The 24,950-nt window shown below is 37.7% G+C and overlaps 2 protein-coding genes across 3 annotated transcripts in view; both read left to right on the forward strand.

Moving 5' to 3' along the window:
- The window catches only part of PIGX (phosphatidylinositol glycan anchor biosynthesis class X), a gene marked incomplete at its 5' end in the record, with an annotated part of 32,086 nt that extends 26,674 nt beyond the window's left edge, over positions 1-5,412 (forward strand). The window contains 2 exons of the mRNA XM_082840392.1: positions 1,824-1,924; positions 4,835-5,412. Of these exons, the coding sequence (XP_082696518.1) occupies positions 1,824-1,924; positions 4,835-4,978 (245 nt within the window). The 3' untranslated portion in view covers positions 4,979-5,412. The remainder of the gene's footprint in view (positions 1-1,823; positions 1,925-4,834) is intronic.
- Positions 5,413-10,005: 4,593 nt separating this feature from the next.
- The window catches only part of PAK2 (p21 (RAC1) activated kinase 2), an 82,061-nt gene continuing 67,116 nt past the window's right edge, over positions 10,006-24,950 (forward strand). For both annotated transcript variants that reach the window (XR_014326221.1, XM_082839789.1), the window contains exon 1: positions 10,006-10,268. The gene's annotated coding sequence lies outside the window, so the exon portion shown is untranslated. The remainder of the gene's footprint in view (positions 10,269-24,950) is intronic.

A 24,950-nucleotide genomic window follows, 5' to 3' on the forward strand; every position in this document is an offset into this window, starting at 1 on the left:
AAAATCATGTTTCTTTTTTCTTTCTTTTAAACTTTTTGATTGTAAAATAAAGCACAGATATAGAAAAACTTCACAAATATATAGTTTAGTGACTTATTAGAAGGCAGATACCCAGGTAACTACCACCCAGGTCAAGAAACAGAACTTTGCCAGCTGCCCGAGCAGCAGCCCCGGGTGTCCTGTCCCAATCTCCTTTCCTGTAAGAGTAACACACTCTCCTGACTTTTATTCACTTCCTTATGTTTTTTTATACTTTTATCACTCAAGTGGGCGTTCTTAGACACTGTAGATTAGCCTTGCCATTTAAAAAAAATGTTATTTCCATTAAGTCTCTTAATTTACAGATTTCCCCTCTATCTCCTTTAAAAAAAAATTTATCTGTTGAAGAACCGGGGTCATTTGAGGCCCTATCACTGTTGGGGTTTGGGTGATTATACTCATTAGTTCATCTGACTTCTTTATTACTTGGAAATTGGCAGCTGGCTCGAGAGGTGTGATGAGATTCAGGTTTGATTCTTTTGGCCAGACTATTGGTGGTGATGTGATCTTTTATGAGTGGGCATATAATGTCTGGTTGTTTCTTTATTCAGCCATTGATCCTTATTACTCCTTTGCTGCTTTCTGTTTCTTCATACTGATACTGCAGGATTTGTAGCTGTTAGTGCTTTGTGTCCACTCACATGTATTTTGGTGTTTAAGGGGGATACTTTATCACCTAGTTTTGTTGTAAAAGTTGTCTATGAGTTATTGGTTTTGTGTGTGATTGTTCTTTCTGTTTTTATGTGTGGATTTTTTTTTTTTTTTTTGGCTGTGTTGGGTCTTTGTTGCTGCATGCGGGCTTTCTCTAGTTGTGGCGAGCAGGGGCTACTCTTCATTGCAGTGCGTGAGCTTCTCATTGCGGTGGCTTCTCTTTGTTGCAGAGCACGGGCTCTAGGCACGAGGGCTTCAGTAGTTGTGGCTCACGGGCTCTAGAGCTCAGGCTCAGTAGTTGTGGTGCGTGGGCTTAGTTGCTCCGCGGCATGTGGGATCTTCCTGGGCCAGGGCTCGAACCTGTGTCCCCTGCTTTGGCAGGTGGATTCTTAACCACTGCACCACCAGGGAAGTCCCTATGTGTGGATTTTAGTAAATTTAAAAGCTATGCTTCATCATTTTCAGTCTTCCTACAATCAAGACTTTAAGAAGCCCCTTTCAGATTTTGGTTCTTCGTGTCTCCAAACAGAAGTCAGTAGCACTGTTACTAAAGATTGGCAGATAGAAAGTTTTTAATCATACATTTGCTGTCATCATATATTTCATGATGAGAAAACTTAAAAAGTATTCAACTGTGTTAGCTTTGTTTATCCAACCTAGTTTTCTGTTTCTTTTCATGGTACATTTTACCTACCCTAAATAAACTTTGGAAAAGTGCTCCCTCCCAAGAGAGCACCTGGGGTTCTGGAATTGTTCATTTTTTTGGTCTGAGAGTTCTTTACATGAGTGTGTTTTCTCTACGGAAATTTATCAAGTTGTAGGTTTAGGATCTGTTTATTCTTCTGAGATATGTTATACTTCAAAAAAAGTTTAAGTTAAAAAAAAATGGCCCCTGGTGTAGTGGGATTTGTTAAGAAGTCATGATCAACTTCTATGCAGTCTTTGTAATTTTATAATTTCCTAGCCATCCACTTAGAACAGGCTATTAAAATAGAACAGCACATGATAGTTGGGTCCAAATCATGTACATTGTGTATTAAAATATTTGAATACTCATATCCCAACATGAAAGACTGGCCTAGCCTCTAGTCCAGATCAGTTTTCTGATACGGTGTTCTACCACTTTTTCTCAGAGTTTCCAATTTTGAAATGCTGGTCTCAGTCAGAAGTGACAGCTCCTTGTGCTTTGAACAGTAAGGATAACTGTCAATGGAACAATATGAAATATAAATCAGTAAGTTAATATTTTATGTTGTTTTAGGTCATGCGGCCTCATATAAAACTCTTTCTATAATGTTTCTGCCACGTTTAAGGGATTAACATTTTATATTCTATCATAGAAAGCTGTTTTTTGTTTTTAATGTTGTTTCTTTGTTACTAATAGCAACAGTCATAGAATCATTTAATTTGGGGGATGGGGATTTAGAGTTAGTCCCAATGCCTCATTGATCCAGAGCTTAAGTATAGCTGATGGGCTTTTTAAAAGTGTGGAATGGTAAAGAAAAACAGTGGTGTGTCCCTCTGATTTTAATCAATAAAACTTCACTTTATTTAGAACTTTTTATTAATTTTTGAGCAACAAAATGAATTAGTTGACTTTATTATATTACACAGAACAAGTGAAAAAAGGAAAGTAAAACTCTAAAGTTGTATCATTTCAACTGTGGTTAAGTTTCTAGACAGTTATATTGTTATTATAAATCTAAATCTAGGCTGTTTCAGGCCATTTTTGGTGTTTTAGCCTCCCAACTTGTTTTCAGTTATTAAATTAGGTAAGTATTAGTACTTCATTAACACTGGCTTTGTCTAAGGAGTCTGTAGTTTTCTACTTACCCTCTTGAGCTAACATAGTCTACTTTCCTCTCTTCAGAGTGGTAAGTCTTTGTACAACATATCTCTTTTCTTTCCCTCTTTTTTTCTGTTCTTTTGTTACTCTTTTAAGAGCTGCCTTTTAACTGATGCTTGCAGTATCTGAATTTCTCTTTGTTCCTAATTCTCTTTAAGGCCTGTTTTCTTTGGTTGAATGCCACAATCTGTGTCATTATTTTTACAATTTATTTTTACAAAGAGTCAAATGAGTTTGCAACAAAAATAAAAAAAAATTAAAAATTTAAACTAGCAGACAACATAACTGTCAATCAGATAAACATAAAGCAGATTTGTTCATATGTGTGGATATTTGGATTTGAAGTGTTTTCCTTGTAGTTGCTTAGAAGTATGTTTACCAGCTAACTCAGAAAACCACTACTGACAGTGAAGCCCTACTGCAAAGCCTATTATTTTGTATTGGAGAACCTTCTTTGATCAGACAGTTGGAAAGATGTATGATTGTGCTAATATGTTATGCAACATAAATTTGCTTTTGAGATTTCTATTGCCATAGAGTACCTGGATTTTTTTCAAACTCTAAAGTACATCTGGAGAATTACATTTGATTTTCTTATGTGAATGAAGAGTATGGTTAGTATTTATACTATTTATGATGTATTGGTTTAAAAAATAGGTGGTGTGCATTGCTACACAATAAAAAATCACTCTATTAAAACATTTTGAATTCAGTTCTCTTTAAGACCATGTAACTTGAAATAGGAGGTCATAATTAAGTACTTTGATTTTTTTCTTTGTTACATTTCTTGTTTATATATACCAGAAAAATAGGTGACCATTACTAAGATGGTGAACTGTACTAAGGCTTGTTTGAAAATGCCATTATTTGAAAGATGCTTTTAGATGGCACTTTGCTACAGACTGTGTTGGTAACTTTTTTTTTGCATGTGAAAGTGTAATCCATGCATTTATAAAAAGAAACCAAAAATAAAAGAATTCCCAAGTTACCTAAATTTTAATGTTTTTTAAAACTTTTTTTTTTTTTTTTTTTTTTTGCGGTACGCGGACCTCTCACTGTTGTGGCCTCTCCCATTGCGGAGCAACAGGTTCCGGACGCGCAGGCTCAGCGGCCATGGCTCACGGACCCAGCCGCTCCGTGGCAATGTGGGATCTTCCCGGACCGGGGCACGAACCCGTGTCCCCTGCATCGGCAGCCGGACTCTCAACCACTGCGCCAGCAGGGAAGCCCCAAACCTATTTTTAAACCATAAAACTTACCAGAGTTTCTAATTGAACCCCTTTATCTTCAAAACCAAATAGAATATAGAAACCAAGTTGAACATAGGAGAACTTTTGTATTGCTAGTCAGTATTGCAACTACTTGGATGTTTTAAAAACAGTAAAGGACACATTCAATTGTGTAATTTGTGAATAACAAACTTAAAAATTTTTTTTTTGGCTGCATTGGGTCTTCGTTGCTGCACGTGGGCTTTCTCTAGTTGCGGCGAGCAGGGACTACTCTTCGTTGCGGTGCACAGGCTTCTCATTGCAGTGTCTTCTTTTGTTGCGGAGCAAGGCTCTAGATGTGCGGGCTTCAGTAGTTGCAGCATGCGGGCTCGGTAGTTGCAGCACATGGGCCCTAGAGCACGTGGACTTCAGTAATTGCGGTGCATGGGTTCAGTAGTCGTGGTGTGCGGGCTCTAGAGTGCAGGCTCTGTAGTTGTGGCACATGGGCTTAGTTGCTCGGCGACACGTGGGATCTTCCCGCACCAGGGATAGAACCCGTGTCCGCTGCATTGGCAGGTGGATTCTTAATCACTGAGCCACGAGGGAAGTCCTAACAAACTTTTAAAAGCTATTTGAGGAGAGAAACAGCAAAACAGGAAAGAATGGATCCTTTAGTTTTATTGTTGTTTTAATGTTTTTCCTTTAGGGCTTTAACTTCTAGATTATTCTGTATTCTAATATGAAACATAGTAAGAGGAAGTAAATGTTTATATTGATTACAGAGGTGACATTAGGATATAGCTAGTATTTTTTAACAATATACTCAAGTCTATGTAAAAAGCAGAAAAAGTCAAAACTAATGAGAATTTAAGAATTATTATGGGAATTGAGTCTGATTCTGTTAAATTAACTGAAATGTTGAATTTAAAAGAATCATTCAAATAATAATGTTATATGTAGTATAGCAATGGCTGAAAGATATTTAAAAGAAAAAAGAAAAAGTTAAAATTAAAAATCAAAGAAGCAGTGGTTTCACCTTAGGACATTGATCTTAAATGTCTTTAACTTCTCTATCCATCTCTCTCCCTAGGTATATAAGAATGCGAATCTACAGGTTCCAGTGGGACTGACCATACATACCTCTTTAGTATGTTCTGTGACTCTGTTTATTACCATCTTGTGTTCTACTTTAATCCTTGTGGCTGTTTTCAAATATGGCCGTTTTTCCCTATGAGTATTATGTAGTTAAACGCTTTCCATAAACCTAACTAAGACCTATTCATTTGTGACTAGAAGTGTTCTAGAATTGTCATTACTTTTTTCTTTCATCTTCATTTATGGCTAATATTATGTTTACTAGAGGAATTTCTGGATGATTCTCCGCTAATTTCAAAATTCAGTGCTCTGTTGTGTCGACCTCTCATAATCCTCAAGCATCAAGTGCCAATAGAGGAAACTTAATTCTGTTAAATTAATATTTATCTTGTGAGAAGTGACTTTATCTTCATTTGTGTTATAAATGAGTACTTTATGTATTAGAGACAAATTGTCGCTAAAAATTGAGAAAATTGTTATGAATAAAATTAATTTGGATGTATCAGAGTTTATTTGAATATTAATTTTATGAGAATATTAATTTATCTAGTGTTTCAAAGAAAATCATTAAACTAGGACAGCTAAGAAATTATTAATATCAAAATTGATTTTTCCTTAAAGCATTTCCATTCTCCTTTTCTATTTTATAATACTGCTTTTGAATATATGAATTGGCAAAGGGCTTGATGAAATTAAGATTAAAGTATATTTTATTAAGTTGTACAGTTACAAAACTTTTTTGAATCTTTGGGTGATTTTTTAAAAAACAAAAGGTCTTGATTTACTGTTTTTCTTTGTAAAAATTAGAAAATAAAGTAAATGCCATAAGCTAATTAAAAAATAGAAGGGCAAGCATGTTCCGAAACAGAAGCCAAAAAACTGGGGTATGTTGGCATTGTTTATTTTCTGTGGCATAATGGGATATGATGTACTTTATATATGCTATCACTGGTTAATTTCCTAAAACATTCTGGTGTTTTTCTGGAATAAATCTTTTATAATTTGCCACGTATAGCTTGACCTACTAATAACAGTTCTTTTTTAAGATGTGTTTGAGAACTTATGTATTGAGAAAGGCAACCCAATGCCATAAAGCAGAAATATTAGAGATCTTTAAAATGATGAAAATTTCAACCCAGTCTTGCTTCATAGCTGTTTAGTATTTTCTTATAAGACAGAATTCCATGTTTTCCAGGCATTTTTTTTTCACAGTGGGATTAATATAGTGGCTTGAAATAGAATTATATATCAGTAAAAATTCAGTAACATCAACAACATTTTGGAATATGGTTAGTCAGGTGGGGGAACACAGTACTATATTTAACCTCTTAAGTGTGTGTGTGTGTGTGTGTGTGTGTGTGTGTGTGTGTATTTTCTTTTGCACATCGAAGCCAAGTTCCTCAGTATTTAAATGTTTTCAAGTTAATATTTGAGATTGTGGCTTGGAACATGATTCAGCCATTTTTCTCATTTATACAGGTATTCAGAAATGTAATAAAAATGTGAATGTGAGTGAAGATACTTTGATATGACTTTTCTTGCCTGATAAATGCTTGCAGATGACATCACTTTTAACATAACAGAGCATTTCTGGTTTTGAACTCTTTGTATTATCTTCTTTGGATACTTAAGAAATGAATAAGCACTTTATTTTTTAAATCAGTTTTGTAATTCTGTGTATGGTCTTTTTTGTTTATAGCCAAGAAAATGGGTATTGTTCTCCTGGTCATTGTATTCCAGTATTTGTTCCACTTCTATGGTTTATTTTTCTTAAAAGTATCATGTAATGTTCTTTGGATGAAAATAACAGAGACTCAACTAAGGGTGGTGGTGGGGTAGAGATTGGTGTGTGTGTGTGTGTGTGTGTGTGTGTGTGTGTGTGTGTGTGTGTATGTGTATCTCAGCCACTCTACTAGGAACTTAGATTATTTAGCTAGATCTCATGGAGATCTAGGTAGTTGAATATAGGGTTTGGTAGGCTGTGAGAGAATGAAATAATATAGAGAATTGTCCTAGTCAGTGATAGGATGGTAGGTTTAACTGCCTATCTGATTTCTTGCACCTCAGACCTTACTTCCGGGATTACCTTCCTCCTGAAGTATATCTTTTTAAGATGTTCCTTTAGTAGGTCTCTGTGGTTGGTAACATCTCTGTTTCTTGCCTGATGATATCTTTATTTCACCCTCACTCTTTTTACTGATAATTTAGCAAGATATATGCTTCTAAGTTTAGTTATTTTCTCTTGGTAGTTTGAAAATATTTTTCCATTGTCAGATGGCACACATTGTTGCAGTTGAGAAATCTATTCTAAATTTAATAGTTGTTTCTTTGTAGGGGGTGTCTTTTTTTTCTGGTTTCTTTATCTTTGGTATTCTGCAGTTTCACTTTGATGTGTTTGAGAAGATTTCCTTTACTTATCCTGTTTGGGATTCACTTGCTTCCTGAATCTGAAGGTTGTCTTTAATCAATTCTGGAAAATTCTTAGCCATTATCTCATCATATACTGCCTCTTTTGTTTTCTCTTTTTACTCTCCTGAACTTCTTATTAGGCAAATGGTATACCTTCATAATCTATCCCCATGTCTCTCAGTCTTTCTTTCATATTTCCTGTGTCTTTGGGCTGCTGTCAGTAATTTCTTTAGATCTGTCTTCCAGTTTATTAATTTTCTCCTCAACTGTGTGTAATCTATTTAACCCAAACATTGGCTTTGGTTTCAATTATTATATTCTTTATTTCTAGAAGTTCTACGTGGCTCCTTCTCAAAGCTTCTTGGTCATTTTTTAAAAATAGTATCTTGTTTCTTGTTTAAAAATAGTATCCTGTCTTACTCTGCTTAATCATTATAATAAACTTATTTTATATTCTGTAATCAATAATTCCAGTATCTAAAGTTCATGGGCTTCATTATTCTGTTTATGGTTTCTGTTGATTCACTCCTGGCTTATTTTCTCAGATGTATTATATTTTGGATGTTCATGTTTAACTTTTGATAGCCTGTTTTTGGAAATCCTTTCAGTCCTGTGTTGAGAGTGAACCTGTACAGTGAAGATTTGTGTTTGTTTCTTCCAGGCCTCCAAGCATTACCAGCCTGGGACATTTTCTTGACTTCAAGTTTCCTGGGCAGTGTAGGTACTATAAATTTGAACTTTCAAACCCATGTGAGGGAAAGTTTGTGGTTACGAATTCTAAAGGGAAAGTTTTTATCCCCTCGATGCCAAAGTCCAGGCTAAAACTTACAAGTATCTGCATATCGCCCTGGGTTGGTCCAGGGGATTTTTTTTTTTCCAGTCTATTCTTAGAGGGAATAGCCCTTTGAGTTTTCCAGCCTTGTGCAGGATTATAATCCCAACACCTTCTACAGGCCCAAGGCCTTGTCTTTGGTCTCTTGTCTCCTGTGCAGCCAGTAAAACCATAGATTTTTCTGAGATAAGTAGGTTCTTTCAACATAACACAATAGGCTTCACTGACCTGGTTACTACTCTGGTTTCTTGCTCCCCGCTTTGGGTTGAATGTGGAGTTTGGAAGACTATCAGATGTATTCTTCTTTCTTCCTTGAAAGCTTAGTTATGCCTTTGAAAGGATGTTCTATTTTATCCAGCATTTTGTGTGTTTAATAGTGGGACTGTTTTTCAATTTATCTAATAGTGTGCCATATTGCTCCTTGAATCCCTTCTCTCGTACTCTCCATATCAATTGAGTTTTTCGCTCTACATCTATCAATAAGAACAATCTGGCTACTACCTATCTCCACTTCCACAGCTATTGCTCTAGCATCAGTCATGATTAATGCCTCCCTAGTTCATTCCGTTCTATTCTTGCATCTCAGTACTCCATTCTCCATGTAGCAATCTAGAGATCTTTTTTATTTTTTTTTATTTTTTTATTTTTTTAATATATTTATTTATTTATTTTTGCCTGTGTTGGGTCTTTGTTGCTGTGCGCGGGCTTTCTCTAGTTGCGGTGAGTGGGGGCTACTCTTTGTTGCAGTGTGCGGGCTTTTCATTGTCGTGGCTTCTCTTGTTGCAGAGCACAGGCTCTAGGCTTGCAGGCTTCAGTAGCTGTGGCATGTGGGCTCAGTAGTTGTGGCTTGTGGGCTCTAGACCACAGGCTCAGTAGTTGTGGAGCACGAGCTTAGTTGCTCCACGGCATGTGGGATCTTCCCTGGCCAGGGCTCAAACCTGTGTCCCTTGCATTGGCAGGCAGATTCTTAACCACTGTGCCACCAGGGAAGCCCTCTAGTGATCTTAAAGTGTAAACCAGGTAACATCACTTCCTTACTTACAACTCTTTAATAACTTCTTGGAATAAAGTCCAACATCCTTACCTGTCATTTAAGATCCTTCCTGACCTGAATCTTGTTTTCTCCCACTATGCTACTCTTCTTGCACTAAACAGCAGTTACACAGGCCTTCTTAACTGACCTTAGCAAGTTCTTTTCTTCCTCCTTCTGTCTGGGAGCTTCTCATGGCTCTCTCTTTCTGTTCTCAGCTTAAATGTCACCTCATTAAAGATGCCTTCCCTGGCCACCTTATCCAAAGTAATCATCCTAGTTTTTCCCTCATACCAGATATCACTATTTTAATTATTGTGTTTTCATATTTGTAGGTTCCACAAAGACAAAGTGACTTGTATTCACCCTTGTATCCCTGATACCCAGCAGTGTCTGGTACATGTTAGACACTGAAATACTTGTAGAATTAGTGAATACATTAATGTACTCCTCCATGGATAAAACATAGAGGCCTTAATTTGCAAGGAGGTGGGGCTTAATTTAGCACCAAAGTATATTAAGAGCTGTAGGTAAAAAGCAAAATGGATAGAGGATGAATTCCCAGGAACACGTATCCTAGAGCAGGTTCATATAACAGGAATCGTCTTTCAGCATCTTTGGTTGGCCACAGACCTGACTGGAGGCAATGCTGAATTACATGAGGAAGTGGCGGTGTCTCTCAATATGAAGAATACCCAAAAAAGGCGGGGGGGTGGGGGGTGGCGGAGATAAGTGGTACACATCTCCAAACTACAACTCCCAGCAGGCCCCGCGTGAACACGCCCACTGGGAGGCGGTGCCCCTCTCCACCCCGTGGAGCTCCTGGCTTCGGCCCCACCCCTCCCCGTTCCGCGCCGTAGCCCTCCCCCAGGGTTGTGGCCACGCGCAGCGGCGGCGGTTGTTCCGCTTCCCCTCTGGCCTGGGCCGTCGCCATTGCCGAAGGCTCCCTACACTCCCTTCCCGGTGCCCGCGGGGCTCGGCTGCCGCCCGGCCTAGCAACAACAGCAGCTGCGCTCCAGCGCGGTTCCTCTTCCCGCCCCGCTTCCCTTTCCCTCCCCTCCCCGCCCCGTGTCGCGCGCTTGCTCGGGGCGGCTCCTGAGCCCGCTGGGAGCTCGGCCGGAGGCTCCTCGCTGGGGCGGGGATCTTTCCTCGCCTGGGGTAAGTGTGCAGACAGGCCGGGACGCGGGCCGTCGCTCTCCTTCCTTCTTTCTCCGCGGCCTGGCCGGCGCGAGCGGCCCGGGGCAGCTAACCTGCCCCGCGCGGGGCTGGGAAGCCGCCACCTGCCTGCCTAGAGCCGCAACTCTTGGGGCGGTGGCTCATTGTCTGCGCCCTCCGGCTGTTTTCTTCCCCGACTGTAGTCTGAAATGGGAAGCTTGCTGGGTTGGTGAGGTCTAACTCTTCCTGGACCCGGCCCTGCCCTGAACCCTGTCGCGCCACAGTCTGCCCTCTGTTGATCTCCCTTCCATCGCGTTTCCACCCTCCTTTTCTTCATTTACTTTTGTGTTGTACAAAACGTTGCGGGTTTTATTCCTCGATTTTTTCGTCTCTTACAGAATCCTAGCTCCTCCTTGCTGTCTCTTTGGTCATCCCAGTTTCTTTGCTTAGGCATATTGTCTAGGGTCCCTTTACTGTTTTCTAAACTGCAATCTGTGATCTTTCCATATTCCGCGTTAGTAGAAACGAATAGTTTTCCGAGGGTTTGAGGGCCTCCGCTTAAGAACAGAACTTTCGGATCTTCTCGTGATTCCTGTTTGATCTTCAGCCAGGAGGTGAATATTTGCTTCTTTAGGTAACTTAGGTGAAGGTTGGCTTTCCCCATGTTCGGCTTTCTTTCAAACAACATACACAATATGTTGCCGAATATTCCTCAGTGGACTCAACCTTTTGACTAATTCTTTAAAGATAGAGTCATCCAAGAACTGAAGAGTAGAAAGTAATTGCCATTGTCGTCAGACGTTGTGGAGTTGTACTGCCAGTCCTTGTATCTTATCTTTAATGGGAGTTCTCTGGGCAGTGCGAGCGTGATTTCTTTCTCCTTGATAAATAATGCTAACTCCCATTGGTATAATTATCTCAGTTTTATTTTACAAGTGATCTATAGTTCTTTGTTTTCTTTTTAAACCTCTGTAAAAAGACAATCAAAATGGTTAGGCCTAAAATTAGACTACGACGAGCAGTGTTTTGGATCAAGGTTGTGCACGTCACGTTTTTTCCCCTGCTCTGTTTGACTCTTCCGCTCTTGTAAGTAGGCAGGATATTGAAATGTAGAAGAATTTGCTCTGGGGGTTTTGTTTTTGTAGGTTTATTCAAAACAGTAACATTAAATAAAGTTAGATTGGGATGAAGGCAGTGAACGGTAATTTTTAAAGCAGGTTAGAACTTGTCAACTTTGCTTGGAGCTCTGTGGCATTTGTAAAACACACTCATAATCACTTATATATATTTTGTATATATGTATGAAAAAATATATATATAAATGAAAAGCTTTGTTCATGTTATCCTATTAAGGGTGTTGATTTAAGTTAACTCTTTCATCCTTAGCTTTTAAATCTTTCTAGTAATTAATTAACCAGAAACAGTGATTTACATTATGAAAAATGAACCTTAAAATGTTTCTGACCTGTAATGTATGTAGGTCTTAAACCCACTTTCATGTTTTGGTGAAAGAGGTTGACCTAAATTCAGTGAATTCTGTGTTTTCACTTCAATAGTGTCATTTAGGTAGTGTCAGTTGTCCTTAATTCAATGAGAGGTCTTCTTGGCCTAAGGGGTTAAGGTCTAGAAATGTTGGAGTGTGAAACTAGGTCTGTTGATGTCAGCTTCTCTGCCAGTTCTTTCTACAAACAGACAGTTTTACTGAGGAAGAGTTCTGGGTATTCTGCTTCTCTTAGGACCTCGATTCTGGTTTACAGTTATTCAGAGAGAGAGTTATTCTTCTGGACTTTGTGACATTAAATACTAGCCTTGAAAACCCAAATTCATAAAGTAAGTTTGTGGTTGGAGTCTATCTACTAAACAAATGAATAGGGGTTCCTATGATTCTCTGATCTTTATGAAAGGGCGATTTCCAAGTAGACATGGTTAACAGTGGTGTATCTTTTCAATTGTACTTTTCTAAAGAGAAAACTTAGAACTTGTTCAGGTAGCTAAAGATAAACTTTCAGTTTTTCTTTTTAGAAGAGAGAGAGATCTTGTTCAAATAGCTAGGGATGAAATAAATAGGTAGGTATTGTTAAATTCTTCCTATGTTTAATCTGTCAATATTGATTATTCTAATATTTGAGTATAACATTTCTTTTGGCTTTCTGAATTTTCTACTTATGATTAAAGTGTGAAACTGCACCTTTTTCAAGTCTTTAAGGCTTTGGGGTTCTGATCAATTTGTTTTCAAAAGCCCTTCCAGTTAGTTAGAGGGGTAATTCCAGACTAATCAGAGAGGGTGTTAAGTTACTTGCGAATCTGAGTTGTCCCTGGTATCCTTTTTGTACCTTGGTAGAAGCAGAAAGAGATGGAAAAAAATAGCCCCTGTTGCCTTGAAGAAATACTGATTATTTTCTTCTGTGACCAGAATTGAGTTTCACTACTTCTTCGTTTTAGGATCACTAACCTGAATAAGAGTAGTCAGTCTGAACATTCATGCTGGATTTCAGAGGTCTAGCCTCTTATCTTTGAGGTACAGTAGTACTTGTCATTCCATGTATCACAAGTGGTGAGGAGCTGGAGACCTGGGTTTGAATGCTGGCTCTTCCACTTCACCCTGGGCAAGATACACATTCTTTTCAGTCTTGTTTTTTTCATCTGTAAAATGAGGATTAATAATAATATAATACACATTTCATAGGGCTATTTAGAGCAGATGAGATAATGCAGGGAAAAGTACTTAGCAAATGAAGTGTTTAATAAATGTTATTAATATTAATGCTAATAATATTAATAGTTAATATTCCATTCTGAAATAGGTTTTATATTTAATTGCTTCTACAGCAAATATTATACTTCCAAATGTAGATTTAAGACTGCTTTCTGAAAGTGGTTGGAATCTCAGGGCCAAGTTTCTGAGACCATAACTGTTAAAAATTACTTTTCAGGAAAAAAAATAGTTCCATCACTGAAATAAAATACAGGTTTTTTGAATACATGTTTCTCAGATTTTAAAATAGGCATACTTCTCGTAGAAAACTTAGAAAGTGGTGAAAGCTATTAAGAAATGGGACAAAAATTACTATACAAAAATCACTTAGCCCCCAGAGATAACCATCATAACAGATGAGAATAGTGCCTTTTTTCCTTATTTTTAAATTAAATTCCAAAGGTAGTCAGTACATGCTTATTACAGAAGGTTCAAGCAAGTCAATTATTTAGAGTAGAAAGTGAAAATTACTTTCCTTACTTTTTAGTCCCATTCCTTACAGGTACCCACTGTAAACAATTTTGTTTTCTATAAGCACAGTGTGTATGTAGTTTTACCTTGATTTTCTTTTCTTTTTTTTTTTTTTTTTTTGCGGTACGTGGGCCTCTCACCGTTGTGGCCTCTCCCGTTGCGGAGCACAGGCTCCGGACGCGCAGGCCCAGCGGCCATGGCCCACAGGCCCAGCCGCTCCGCGGCACGTGGGATGTTCCCGGACCGGGGCACGAACCCGTCTCCCCCGCATCGGCAGGCGGACTCCCAACCACTGCGCCACCAGGGAAGCCCGATTTTCTTTCTTAATTAAAAGAATCTAATCATTATGAACTCGTTTCCATCTCAGTACTTGTAGTTAAACTTCATGTTTTTTTGTTTTTGTTTTTTTTTATGTGCGTGGTACACGGGCCTGTCTCACTGCCGCGGCCTCTCCCGTTGCGGAGCACAGGCTCCGGACGCGCAGGCTCAGCGGCCATGGCTCACAGGCCCAGCCGCTCCGCGGCATGTGGGATCTTCCTGGACCGGGGCACGAACCCATGTCCCCTGCATCGGCAGGCGGACTCAACCACTGCGCCACCAGGGAAGCCAAACCTCATGTTTTTAATAGTCATGAGATATTCCATTGTATGGTTGTACTTTACTTAATTATTTGTGGTTATTTGTTATTTCCACTTTTGGGCAACTAAAACTGGAGCTTTGGGCTTCCCTGGTGGCGCAGTGGTTGAGAGTCCGCCTGCCGATGCAGGGGACATGGGTTCGTGCCCCGGTCCAGGAAGATCCCACATGCCGCGGAGCGGCTGGGCCTGTGAGCCATGGCCGCTGAGCCTGCGCGTCCGGAGCCTGTGCTCCGCAACGGGAGAGGCCGCGGCAGTGAGACAGGCCCGTGTACCGCAAAAAAAACCCAAAAAACAAAACTGGAGCTCTAATGAATTTCCTTATACCTTTGTGCACATGCACATGTATACAAGTATCTCCATTAAAAGCATTCTTAAGTGTGCATTTTAAGTTTTGATAGATGGCAAATTGCCTTTCTAAAAGACTATACTAATTGAATTGTAGAAGCTCTTTACACATAGTAGATGTTAATACTTTGCCTTCTGTTTAAGACGATCTTTTACATTTTATCTTTATCAAAAAACAGTCTTCTATATTTTCTTCTGGTACTTTAATAGCTTGTATTTGAATCTTAATACTTCCAGATTTTTTTCGGGGGGGTGCTTGGTGGGGTAAGAGTTTGGCTACTGAAATAAAACACAGGTGTAACAATATTTCAGGAGTTTGAGGTTGGTGTAAAATTTAGTCACATTATAGGGATTCAGAAAGGAATATTTTAATCATTTTATGTAAGCATCACATCCAAAAAGGGGGGAAAATGCCCCCTTTGGCCCCTGTTTCTTGTCATCTACCTAATTCATGTCATCCTTCAAATTTCAGCTTTTGAGTATAGCTTTCTTTGGGACTCTTTCCTGATTTCCAGTATGACTTAGATATTCTTATTGCTTTTATATGTTTTCTTAACATGTCCATAATCTTTATTTGCAGTGTGCTGAGAGAATGAGTTATTCATCTGGAAATGAGAGTTATTTCTCAATTGTTGTCAATTGAAATTAATCAAAAGGGAGGTGCAAAGAACTCAGTAGTGTTGGTTAAAAGTGATGCACATACACATGTATGCATACAGGGTCCTTTTAACCTGCATTACTGAGTTCTTTCTAACATCTTTCTGATCAAGCTATTACCTTGTAGGTAATATTTTTTCATGTAAATGTTTAATAGGTTCTGGAAAAATACAAGGTTTTATTTTAATCTTGCATTTATTTCATAAGAACAAGGTGTATTTTAATCTCAGCTTTTTTTTTTTTAAAGAAGATGTTGGGGGTAGGAGTTTATTAATTTTATTTATTTATTTTTGCTGTGTTGGGTCTTCGTTTCTGTGCGAGGGCTTTCTCTAGTTGTGGCAAGTGGGGGCCACTCTTCATCGCGGTGCGCGGGCCTCTCACTATCACGGCCTCTCTTGTTGCGGAGCACAGGCTCCAGACGTGCAGGCTCAGTAGTTGTGGCTCACGGGCCTAGTTGCTCCGCGGTATGTGGGATCCTCCCAGACCAGGACTCGAACCCGTGTCCCCTACATTAGCAGGCAGATTCTCAACCACTGCGCCACCAGGGAAGCCCAATCTCAGCTTTTAAAAAATTAATTCCTATTCCGGGAATTCCCTGGTGGTCCAGTGGTTAGGACTCTGTGCTTCCACTGCAGGAGGCATGGGTTTGATCGCTGGTCGCGGAACTAAGATCCTGGATGCCACGTGGTGCAGCCAGAAAAAAAAAATCCTATTCCTTTTAATTTGAGATTAGTAGTTTATAGGCTTATGAAGCAATAATGTTATATAATAAACACATGAACAACAAAAGTTGGAGAAAAACTTTTTTTTTTTTTGTGGTACGTGGGCCTCTCACTGTCGTGGCCTCTCCCGTTGCGGAGCACAGGCTCCGGATGCGCAGGCTCAGCGGCCATGGCTCACAGGCCCAGCTGCTCCGCGGCATGTGGGATCTTCCCGGACCGGGGCATGAGCCCGTGTTCCCTGCATCGGCAGGCGGACCCTCAACCACTGTGCCACCAGGGAAGCCCCTGGAGTAAAACTTTTAAACACAATTTCAGGTGCTCTAAAGAACAGATTATTAAAGAATAAAAAGTTACATTGGCAGATATAATGGTAAAAATATAACCAGATGTTTGATAAAGAATAAAGTTTTAAAAAAACCCTTAATTCATTACCTGTGGTTAACTGCTGTTAATATTTTGATGTTTCTTTATATTTGTGTGTGTACATAGTTTACTCTTCTAAAATTGGAATCATATTCTATATAATTTGCTATCTTGCTTTTTTTTAACTTACCCTCAAAGCTTGCAAGTTTCCCTCTTTCTCCTTAAAAATTCTATTTAAAAATGATTTTTTAATGTTTGCCTAACATTCCATTGCACACCTATGCCTTAGTTTCATTATTCTCCTATTGGAGAATGTATAACTTATTTCTAATATTTTATATAAATAATGCTATGATGAATATCTTTTTATTCATCCCTGAGTATTACTTTAGAATATTTTCTTAGAAGTGGAATTACTGAATGAAAGGGTATAAGCATTTACAAGTGTTAAATTACCCTTCAGAAAGGTTTGGTGTATACCATCACTAACATTGTGAGTCTCATTTTGTTGCTATCCTCATTGAAACAGCCATCATTCTTAATGAAATTGTTAAATTTGCTTATTGCTAGGCAAATAAAAAATACAGTTTAATTTGCATTTCCTGTTTAAATTATAATTTTGTTTTTGTGAATTTGATTTAGTTTTGTTATTTCTGATAAGTATACAGAAGTATCTAGGTTTTTTTTTAGTAGTAAGTTCACTTGTTCCTTAAAAATTTTTTTGTGTACAGTTTTTAAAGTTACTTTCCATTTACAGTTATAAAGCATTGGCTGTATTTTTCATGTTGTATAATATATCCTCGAGCCTATCTTACACCCAATAGTTTGTACCTCTAGAAGTAACTAACTAGATTTTTGTGGTCATGGTTATTTTTATTATCTTGCTGGACTTCAGTAAAATTTTATTTACTTTTGTTTTTCAGGTTCATTGTCTTACCTGAAAATAATAGTAACCTTTGCTTCCTTTCCAATAGTTATAAAATTTATTAGTATTTTAGCTCTTTATTACGTTGATCAGAATCTCCAAGGCAGTTATATAAGAGAGGTGATAATTGTCTTGGAATGTCTCTGGTATTTTTACGATTTAAGGATGAATGCAGCTGTTGGTTTTAGAGAGAAATTTTTTATTATTTATTCTGTTCTTGTAAAAAAGAGGAGTGTCTTCCAAATTTTATCAAATGTTTTTGTAACTTATTTAGGTGATGATAAGATTTTTCTTTTAACTACTGATAAAAGTATATAAATAAATTTGCTAATAACATTCCCAAAGGTTATATATCCTAAGGCATATATCATGAGGAATCAAAACCCCATTCTTGTTAGTCAAGTGTACAGAATTTATTGAAAGAAGAGAGTCTCATAGAACTTTAGTTTAATAAGAATACACAGTCCATATGGTAACTTCTGTAGTCTGGAGAAATCCTTACTTACTCATGAGTCAGTTTTGAGAAATTTGTATTTCCCCAGATTATATTTTTTAAGATTTTCAAATTTATTATTATATGGGTGTATGTAATATTTTTTATAATTAAAATCTGTGGTGTTCATCTTCACCTTTTATTAGTGATTTCATTATTTTTCTTAATTTGATTTGCCAAATGTTTATCTACTTAGTGGTTTTTAATAAGAAGCTTTGAGATTTATTCTGCTCTCTGATTTTCTAATTTCTACTTTTTATTTTGCTCTGGTTTTTCTGTTTTTTTTTTTTTTTTTTTTTTTTTTTGGTTATACAGTAAGTCCCCTACATACAAACACATTCCATTCTGAGAGCACATTCGTAAATCCAGTTTGTTCCTAAGTCCAACAAAGTTAGCCTAGGTACCCAATTAACACAATCGGCTATATGGTACTGTACTGTAATAGGTTTATAATACTTTTCACACAAATAATACATAAAAAAGAAATGCAAAAAATAAAGAAAATATTTTTAATCTTACAGTACAGTACCTTGAAAAGTATGGTAGTACAGTGCAACGGCTGGCATACCTGGGCTAGCATTGAGTGAACAGGCAAGAAGAGTTACTGACTGAAGGAAGGAGAGGAGGTGGGAGATGGTAGAGCTGAAGGATCGTCAGCAATAGGAGATGGAGGGCAAGCTGCAGTTTCACTCACACCTGACGTTCACTACCAGCTACATCACTGCTGCTTTTACGCTTGCTTCTACACTTGCTTCTGGACATCCTGGGCTTGAAATAAAGATACTGTGCTACTGTACTCTACAGTACTGTACAGTAAAGTACACAAAAGCACAACCACTTGTAGAGGATGCCTGCATGTGACAGTGTATGCCAGACATGTGAATTAACTTACGTGGTTGGACCTGTGAACACATGTTTGCATCTTTGAAAGTTCACAACTTGGAGGTTCATATGTAGGGGACTTACTGTACTTTTTCTAACTTAGTAAATTCTTAGTTCTTTCTTTTTTTTCTTAAATGAAAACATTTTTAATGCTCTTAATTTGCCTCTGAGTACTGCTTTGGCTGCACTCTAAAATGTCTGTGAATGATATTCTTATATTCATTGCTTTCCAAATAGTTGCTAGTTCTAGTTTGATTACCTCTTTGACTCAGGAACTATTTGGTATAGTTCTATTCACTGTATTTTCTTTCATTGTCAGTGACTATGTTCTTTTAAAATATCTTTTAAGTTTATTCAGGGTTTTTTTGTGACTTAAAGCATAATCCAATTTGCTAAATGTTCTTTGAAAACTTAAGAACATTTTCTGTTTGCACATACCGTTTTACATACACACATATATCTGTCAGTTAAACTTTATTCACATTATCTTATTATTCCTTAATAGTTTTTATTAATTATAAGACATCCTTTATTAAGTTTTTAATCTTAATCTGTCAAAGACTAAGAGTTAGCATTGTTTCTGAAAAGCTTGTGCTTACATTGGGGCCTTTACATTTTTGTTCCTTCCCCCAAATACTGTGTTCCTTTCATATGTCACTGTTTTAAAGAGGCCTTACTTGATCAGCTGTCTAAAATAGCCTCCACCTGCTCCTGCTCAGTATCTAACTTCTTTCCCCTCTGTGTTTTTCTTTATAGCACTTCCACCTGAAATTATTATTATTTTATTTATTTATTTTTTTGCGGTATGCGGGCCTCTCACTGTTGTGGCCTCTCCCGTTGCGGAGCACAGGCTCTTTACGCGCAGGCTCAGCGGCCATGGCTCATGGACCTAGCCACTCCGCGGCATGTGGAATCTTCCCGGACCGGGGCATGAGCCTGTGTCCCCTGCATTGGCTGGCAGTCAGACTCTCAATCACTGCGACACCAGGGAAGCCCTGAAATTATTTTTTCATTCACTTATCTCTTTGCTATTATTCTGTTCAGAACTTAGAACAAGTATGTATGCAGTATGTGTTTGTTAAGTAAAGAGTGTCCTTTTTTATTTCTAATGACTTTTTTTTTTTAATTAATAGACTTTATACAATTTTAGGTTCACAGAAAAGTTGAGCCAAAAGTACAGAGTTCCCATATACTTTGATCTCCCTCCTTCCTCAGCTTCATCAACATTCTGCAATGTTTGGTATGTTTGTTATGATTGATGAACCAGCGTTGACACATCATTACCCATCAAAGTTCATAGTTTATATTAGGGTTCACTCTTGATGTTACACATTGTATGGGTATGGACGAATGGTGGATAATGACATGTATTCACCATTACAGTATCATACAGAATAGTTTCTTCACTCCCAAAATTCTCTGTGCTCCACTTATTTACCCCTCCCTTCTTGCTAATCCCTGATAACCACTGAAGCTTTAACTGTCTCCATAGTCTCGCCTTCTCCAGAATGTCATATTGTTGGAATTATACAATATGTAACCTTTTCAGCTTCTTTCACTTAGCAGTGTGCATTTGAGTTTCCTTCATATCTTTTCATGGCTTAATAGCTCATTGCTTTTTTATGCTGAATAATACTCCATTGTTGGGATATACCACAGTTTGTTTACCCATTTACCCACTAAAGGACTTCTTGGTTGCTTCCACATTTGGCAGTTATGAATAAAGCTGCTATAAACATCCAAGTTTGGGTTTTTCATGGACATAAGTTTTCAGCTGATATGAGTAAATAGCATGGAATAATGATTGCTGGATTGTATGGTAAGAATATATTTAGTTTTGTTAAGAATCTGCTAAAACTGTCTTTCAAAGTGGCTGAACCATTTTGCTTTCCTACCAACAGTGAATGAGAGTTCCTGTTGCTCAAATCCTCATGAGCATTTGATGTTAGTGCTTTGGATTTTAGCCATTCTAATAGGTGTGTAGTGCTATCTCACTGTTTTAATTTGCAATTCCCTAATGATGTATGAGACTGAGCATCTTTATATCAGATACTTCTTTTGCAAATATTTTCTTCCACTCTGTGGCTTGTCTTCATGTTCTCTCTATCCTAATGATTTTTATCATGTTTTTGGTGTAATATTATTGATGCATGTTTAAGTTCTATACTGCTAAAGATCTGTATTACACCTAATCAATAAAAATAATTGTCATATTTAATCTTTCTAAGTCTCGTATTTTACTTATCTTAAATTTCCATCTGTCCTGTTATTCTTTGTTAAATAAATTATTATCCAACCTTGTCTTTCCATGCCATTTTTAGTTGTATCTCTTTTAAATTACATATAGTTTATTTTTGTTTTAATCCAAAGTGAATACTTAAAACATTTATGTGTATTGTGATAGTTAATTCTGTTGGGTGTGTTTCTGTTATTTAATGCTTCTGTTTTTTAATGATTCATTGCTACTGCTTCTACATTTTTGTAAAATATACATAATGTAAAGTTATCATCTTAACCATTTTAAAGTAAAGTTAACCCTTGAACAACACGAGTTTGAACTGTGCAGGTCCACTTATACGTGGATTTTTTTCAGTAGTAAATACTATAGTACTGCACTATCCAAGGATGGTTGAATCCTAGGATGCAGAACTGCAGATACAAAGGAACTTTGGATTTGGAGGAACCATGTATATGGAGAGCCAGACTATAAGTTATACTCAGATTTTTGACTGTGTGGAGGGTCGCGCCCCAACCCCCAAGCTGTTCAGGGTCAACTGTATACAGTTCTTTGGCATTAAGTACACTTACATTGTTGTGCAACCATCATCACCATCCATCTCCAGAATTTTTCATCTTCCCTAACAGAATCTACACTCATTAAACACTGACTCCCTGTTCCTCCCTACCCACAACCCCTGGTGACTGTCTCTAATCTACTTTCTCTTATGATTTTGCCGTTTCTAGATGATTCATATAAGTGGAATCATACAATGTTTGTCCTTTTGTGTCTGGCTTATTTCATGTAGCATGTTTTCAAGGTTCATCCATGTTATAGCATTTATTAGTACTTAATTCCTTTTTGAGGCTGAATAATATTCCATAGTGTGTGTGTTTATCCTGTTGTCTGTCAGTGTCTTAAAGCCAACTAATCTATACTTGAAGTGAATTCAACTGTAAATCTAAAATTTAAAAAAATAACAATTTCTGATTTGTCAGTCTGAAAAAGAAAATTATACTTTGACTCCCCATAACTGAAGACTGGCTTATTCTCTTAACCAGCCCTCACTTTAATGTTCATTGTCAGTTTCTCAATCTTACATTTAAATTGAGTCATCATGTATGTCAGCTAACATAAATTTTCATTTAATATAGGAGTAACTGGAAGGCACATATAATAATTATTAGGTCACTAATGTCCACAGAAACTTTCATGCCATGTGGTCTCGCATTAATTTTGTTTCAGAGCTTCCTATATCTGATGGTGCTAGGAATCTTCCTTTTTCTTTTTATTGAGATATTTTGACTGATTGTGTCTTGTACCTGTTTATTAATGTTGCCTGATACATTAACTCCTTACGGTCTTCATACTTTTTTTTCATTTCCAGAAATATTTTTGGTTATTTTTAGTTCTTTTTTCTTCCTTGAAAACACTTATAGTAATTAGGTTGGCTTATCATTTCTGTCTTTTGTGTGAGCTTCTTGAATGTTTGTCTTTAGCACTCATTTGATTTTCCTTTATTACCTCCAATGTAGGGTTTTTTTAGTTTCTTTACATCCTTTAAAAATTTACTCCACTCCATTTTCTTCTTAAATTACTCTCATTTCATCTTGGTCTTTTCTCTTCATATATGCCTGTTTCATGGATTTTACCAAACAGTGTTTGGAACTTAATTCTGTGTCTTGAAGTCATTTTTTAAAAAATTTATTTATTATTTATTTTTGGCTGTGTTGGGTCTTCCTTGCTACATGCAGGCTTTCTCTAGTTGCGGTGAGTGGAGCTACTCTTTGTTGCAGTGCGCGGGCTTCTCATTGCGGTGGTTTCCCCTGTTGTGGAGCATGGGTTCTAGGCAGGCGGGTTTCAGTAGTTGTGGCACATGGACTCAGTAGTTGTGGCTCGTGGGCTCTAGAGCGCATGCTTAGTGGTTGTGGTGCACAGGCTTAGTTGCTCCATGGCATGTGGGATCTTCCCTGACCAGGGCTCGAACCCATGTCTCCTGCATTGGCAGGCGGATTCTTAACCACTGAGCCACCAGGGAAGTCCCTGTCCTGAAGTAATTTTAATTCACCTTCTAAGTTAGATTCTGCTTCTGTGAAAGGTAATTTTGTCTCTTTCTTGTGCTGCATTATTTTTTGTTGGGGTCAATGTTGGATTTTTTCCTGCTTATTCATCCTTGAATGGTAACAGTTATCTGTTACCTGGTATGCATTTGTCAGAAACATTTGTGGGATTGATTGTCCTTGCCTCTACAGTTGACTGGGATTCTGGTTGAAACCTCTTCTTAGGTGTATTGCTAAAGGATAAACACACACAGCACCTAGCCTGAGTTCCAGTGATAAATTGGCATTCATCTTATAGGGTAGTTCTGGGCTAGGATGGTGGGATCTTATGGTACTCTGGTTTCTAGCATGTGCTACTATTAGGGCTCTTCCTGATTCTAACCAAGTACCCACAACACAGCACTTTGCTTGTGTGACTACACCTCCCAGGAAGCCATGTACCAATGCAGGTTTTTCTGCCCATTTACAGCTCCACTTGAACCTTACATACACACAGGCACATAGAAAGATACTTGTTTTCTGGAACTTGCATGGCAGTCTCCTAAATGTATGTAGAAAGATCAGAAGAGATGATAAGGAGCTCCAGCTGTCACAGAACCCACTTCTATATAGCAAGAAATGGCTTAGCAAGGATGACTGACTAGCTTGTTTCTTTGAGGCAGACTTCGGGTCTCCAAATAGAAGTATTGCCTTCTTTTAGGCAAATGGTCAAACTTTCTTTTATGAAACAGAGCATAGATGGGTCATGAATCTTTTCTTAGTTGAGATTGTGTGACCTTATAGCTAATGAAAAGCCTTCAAAGATTTTATATAAATTGTCTTCCTGGAAGTGTGGGATAGACTCCATGGTGACTTCTGATACAATACTATTTTTTACTACAATAAACTGGTTTCAGTTTTTGTTTAACTTAGATAACCACCTAAGTAATCAAATAATCAGTCTGCAGTTGACCTTCATTTTTCAGTATAAGGTCTTAGATTGATAAGTTTTCACTTTGATTGTAGAAAAATGGCATCTTGTTACAATTTGCATCTTTTTGATGTCTAGTTGAACACTTTTTATATACATACAGTCCCCCTACTTACTATTTTTTGACTTTACTATGGTGTAGAAGTGCTATGCATTCAGTAGAAACCATACTTTGAATTTTGATCTTTTTCTAGGCCAGCTATACAAGGTTCAGTACTCTGGTGGTGCTGGGCAGAGGCAGCGAGCTGTAGCTCCCAGTCAGCCATGCAATCACAAAGGTATACACTTGTGATACACTTAACAACCGTTCTATACCCATACTACCATTCTCTCGTTCACTTTAATTTAAGTACAGCATTCAATAAACTACAAGAGATATTCAACTCTTTGTTATAAAATAGGCCTTGTGTTAGATGATTTTGCTCAACTGTCAGCTAATGTGTTTTGAGCATGTTTAAGGTAGGCTGGGCTATGATGTTCCTTGATAGGTTTAGGTGTATTAAATGCATTTTCGACTTAACGGTATTTTCAACATACGTATCGTTATGTAGCCCCATCTTAAGGAAGATCTGTGTTTGTTGCCTCTCTCCTCTTTTTTCATTTTGAATCACCATTTGGGTTTTGCGACCAAACTTGAGGAAAGCTAGACTTCACTGTTGAACACATTTCTTCTTACTTCTTTTTTAACTTTTTAATTTGTTGTTCGTTGCTTCACCATTCACTACCTTGTAGGCACTTTTGTAGCATTTTCTGAGTCTCACCCCTTTACTTCTTTCATGGTTAGTCATAGTTTCACTTTTTTAGTGTAGTGATTGGGTGAAGGCCAAGGGGAAGAAGAATAAAAGGAGGATCACATTTCGATTACAAAGTTTCTTTAACACACTGCTTCCTCTGTTTACCTGAGACCTTCCTCTCTTTTTGCTTGGCAAGTTCTTTCTCATCCTTCAAAGGCCAGTTCTGATTTCTTTGCCTAATTACTTTAATATGCATAGGAGCTCTGGGTCCTCTTTTCCACTGCATTCCACTCATCCTTGTCAGCTCTTATCTCATTTCGGAGTAGTCATTTGTTACTCTTTTCCCAATGATGGTGAGCGCAAAACTGAGACTACATCTCAGTTATCTTTGATCTCTAACATCCGACACATTGTATTCACAAAATAAATATTTCAGTGACTTAGGAAGGACA

Source organism: Leucopleurus acutus (assembly GCF_964270905.1).
Source record: "Leucopleurus acutus genome assembly, chromosome: 5".
NCBI lineage: Eukaryota > Metazoa > Chordata > Mammalia > Artiodactyla > Delphinidae > Leucopleurus > Leucopleurus acutus.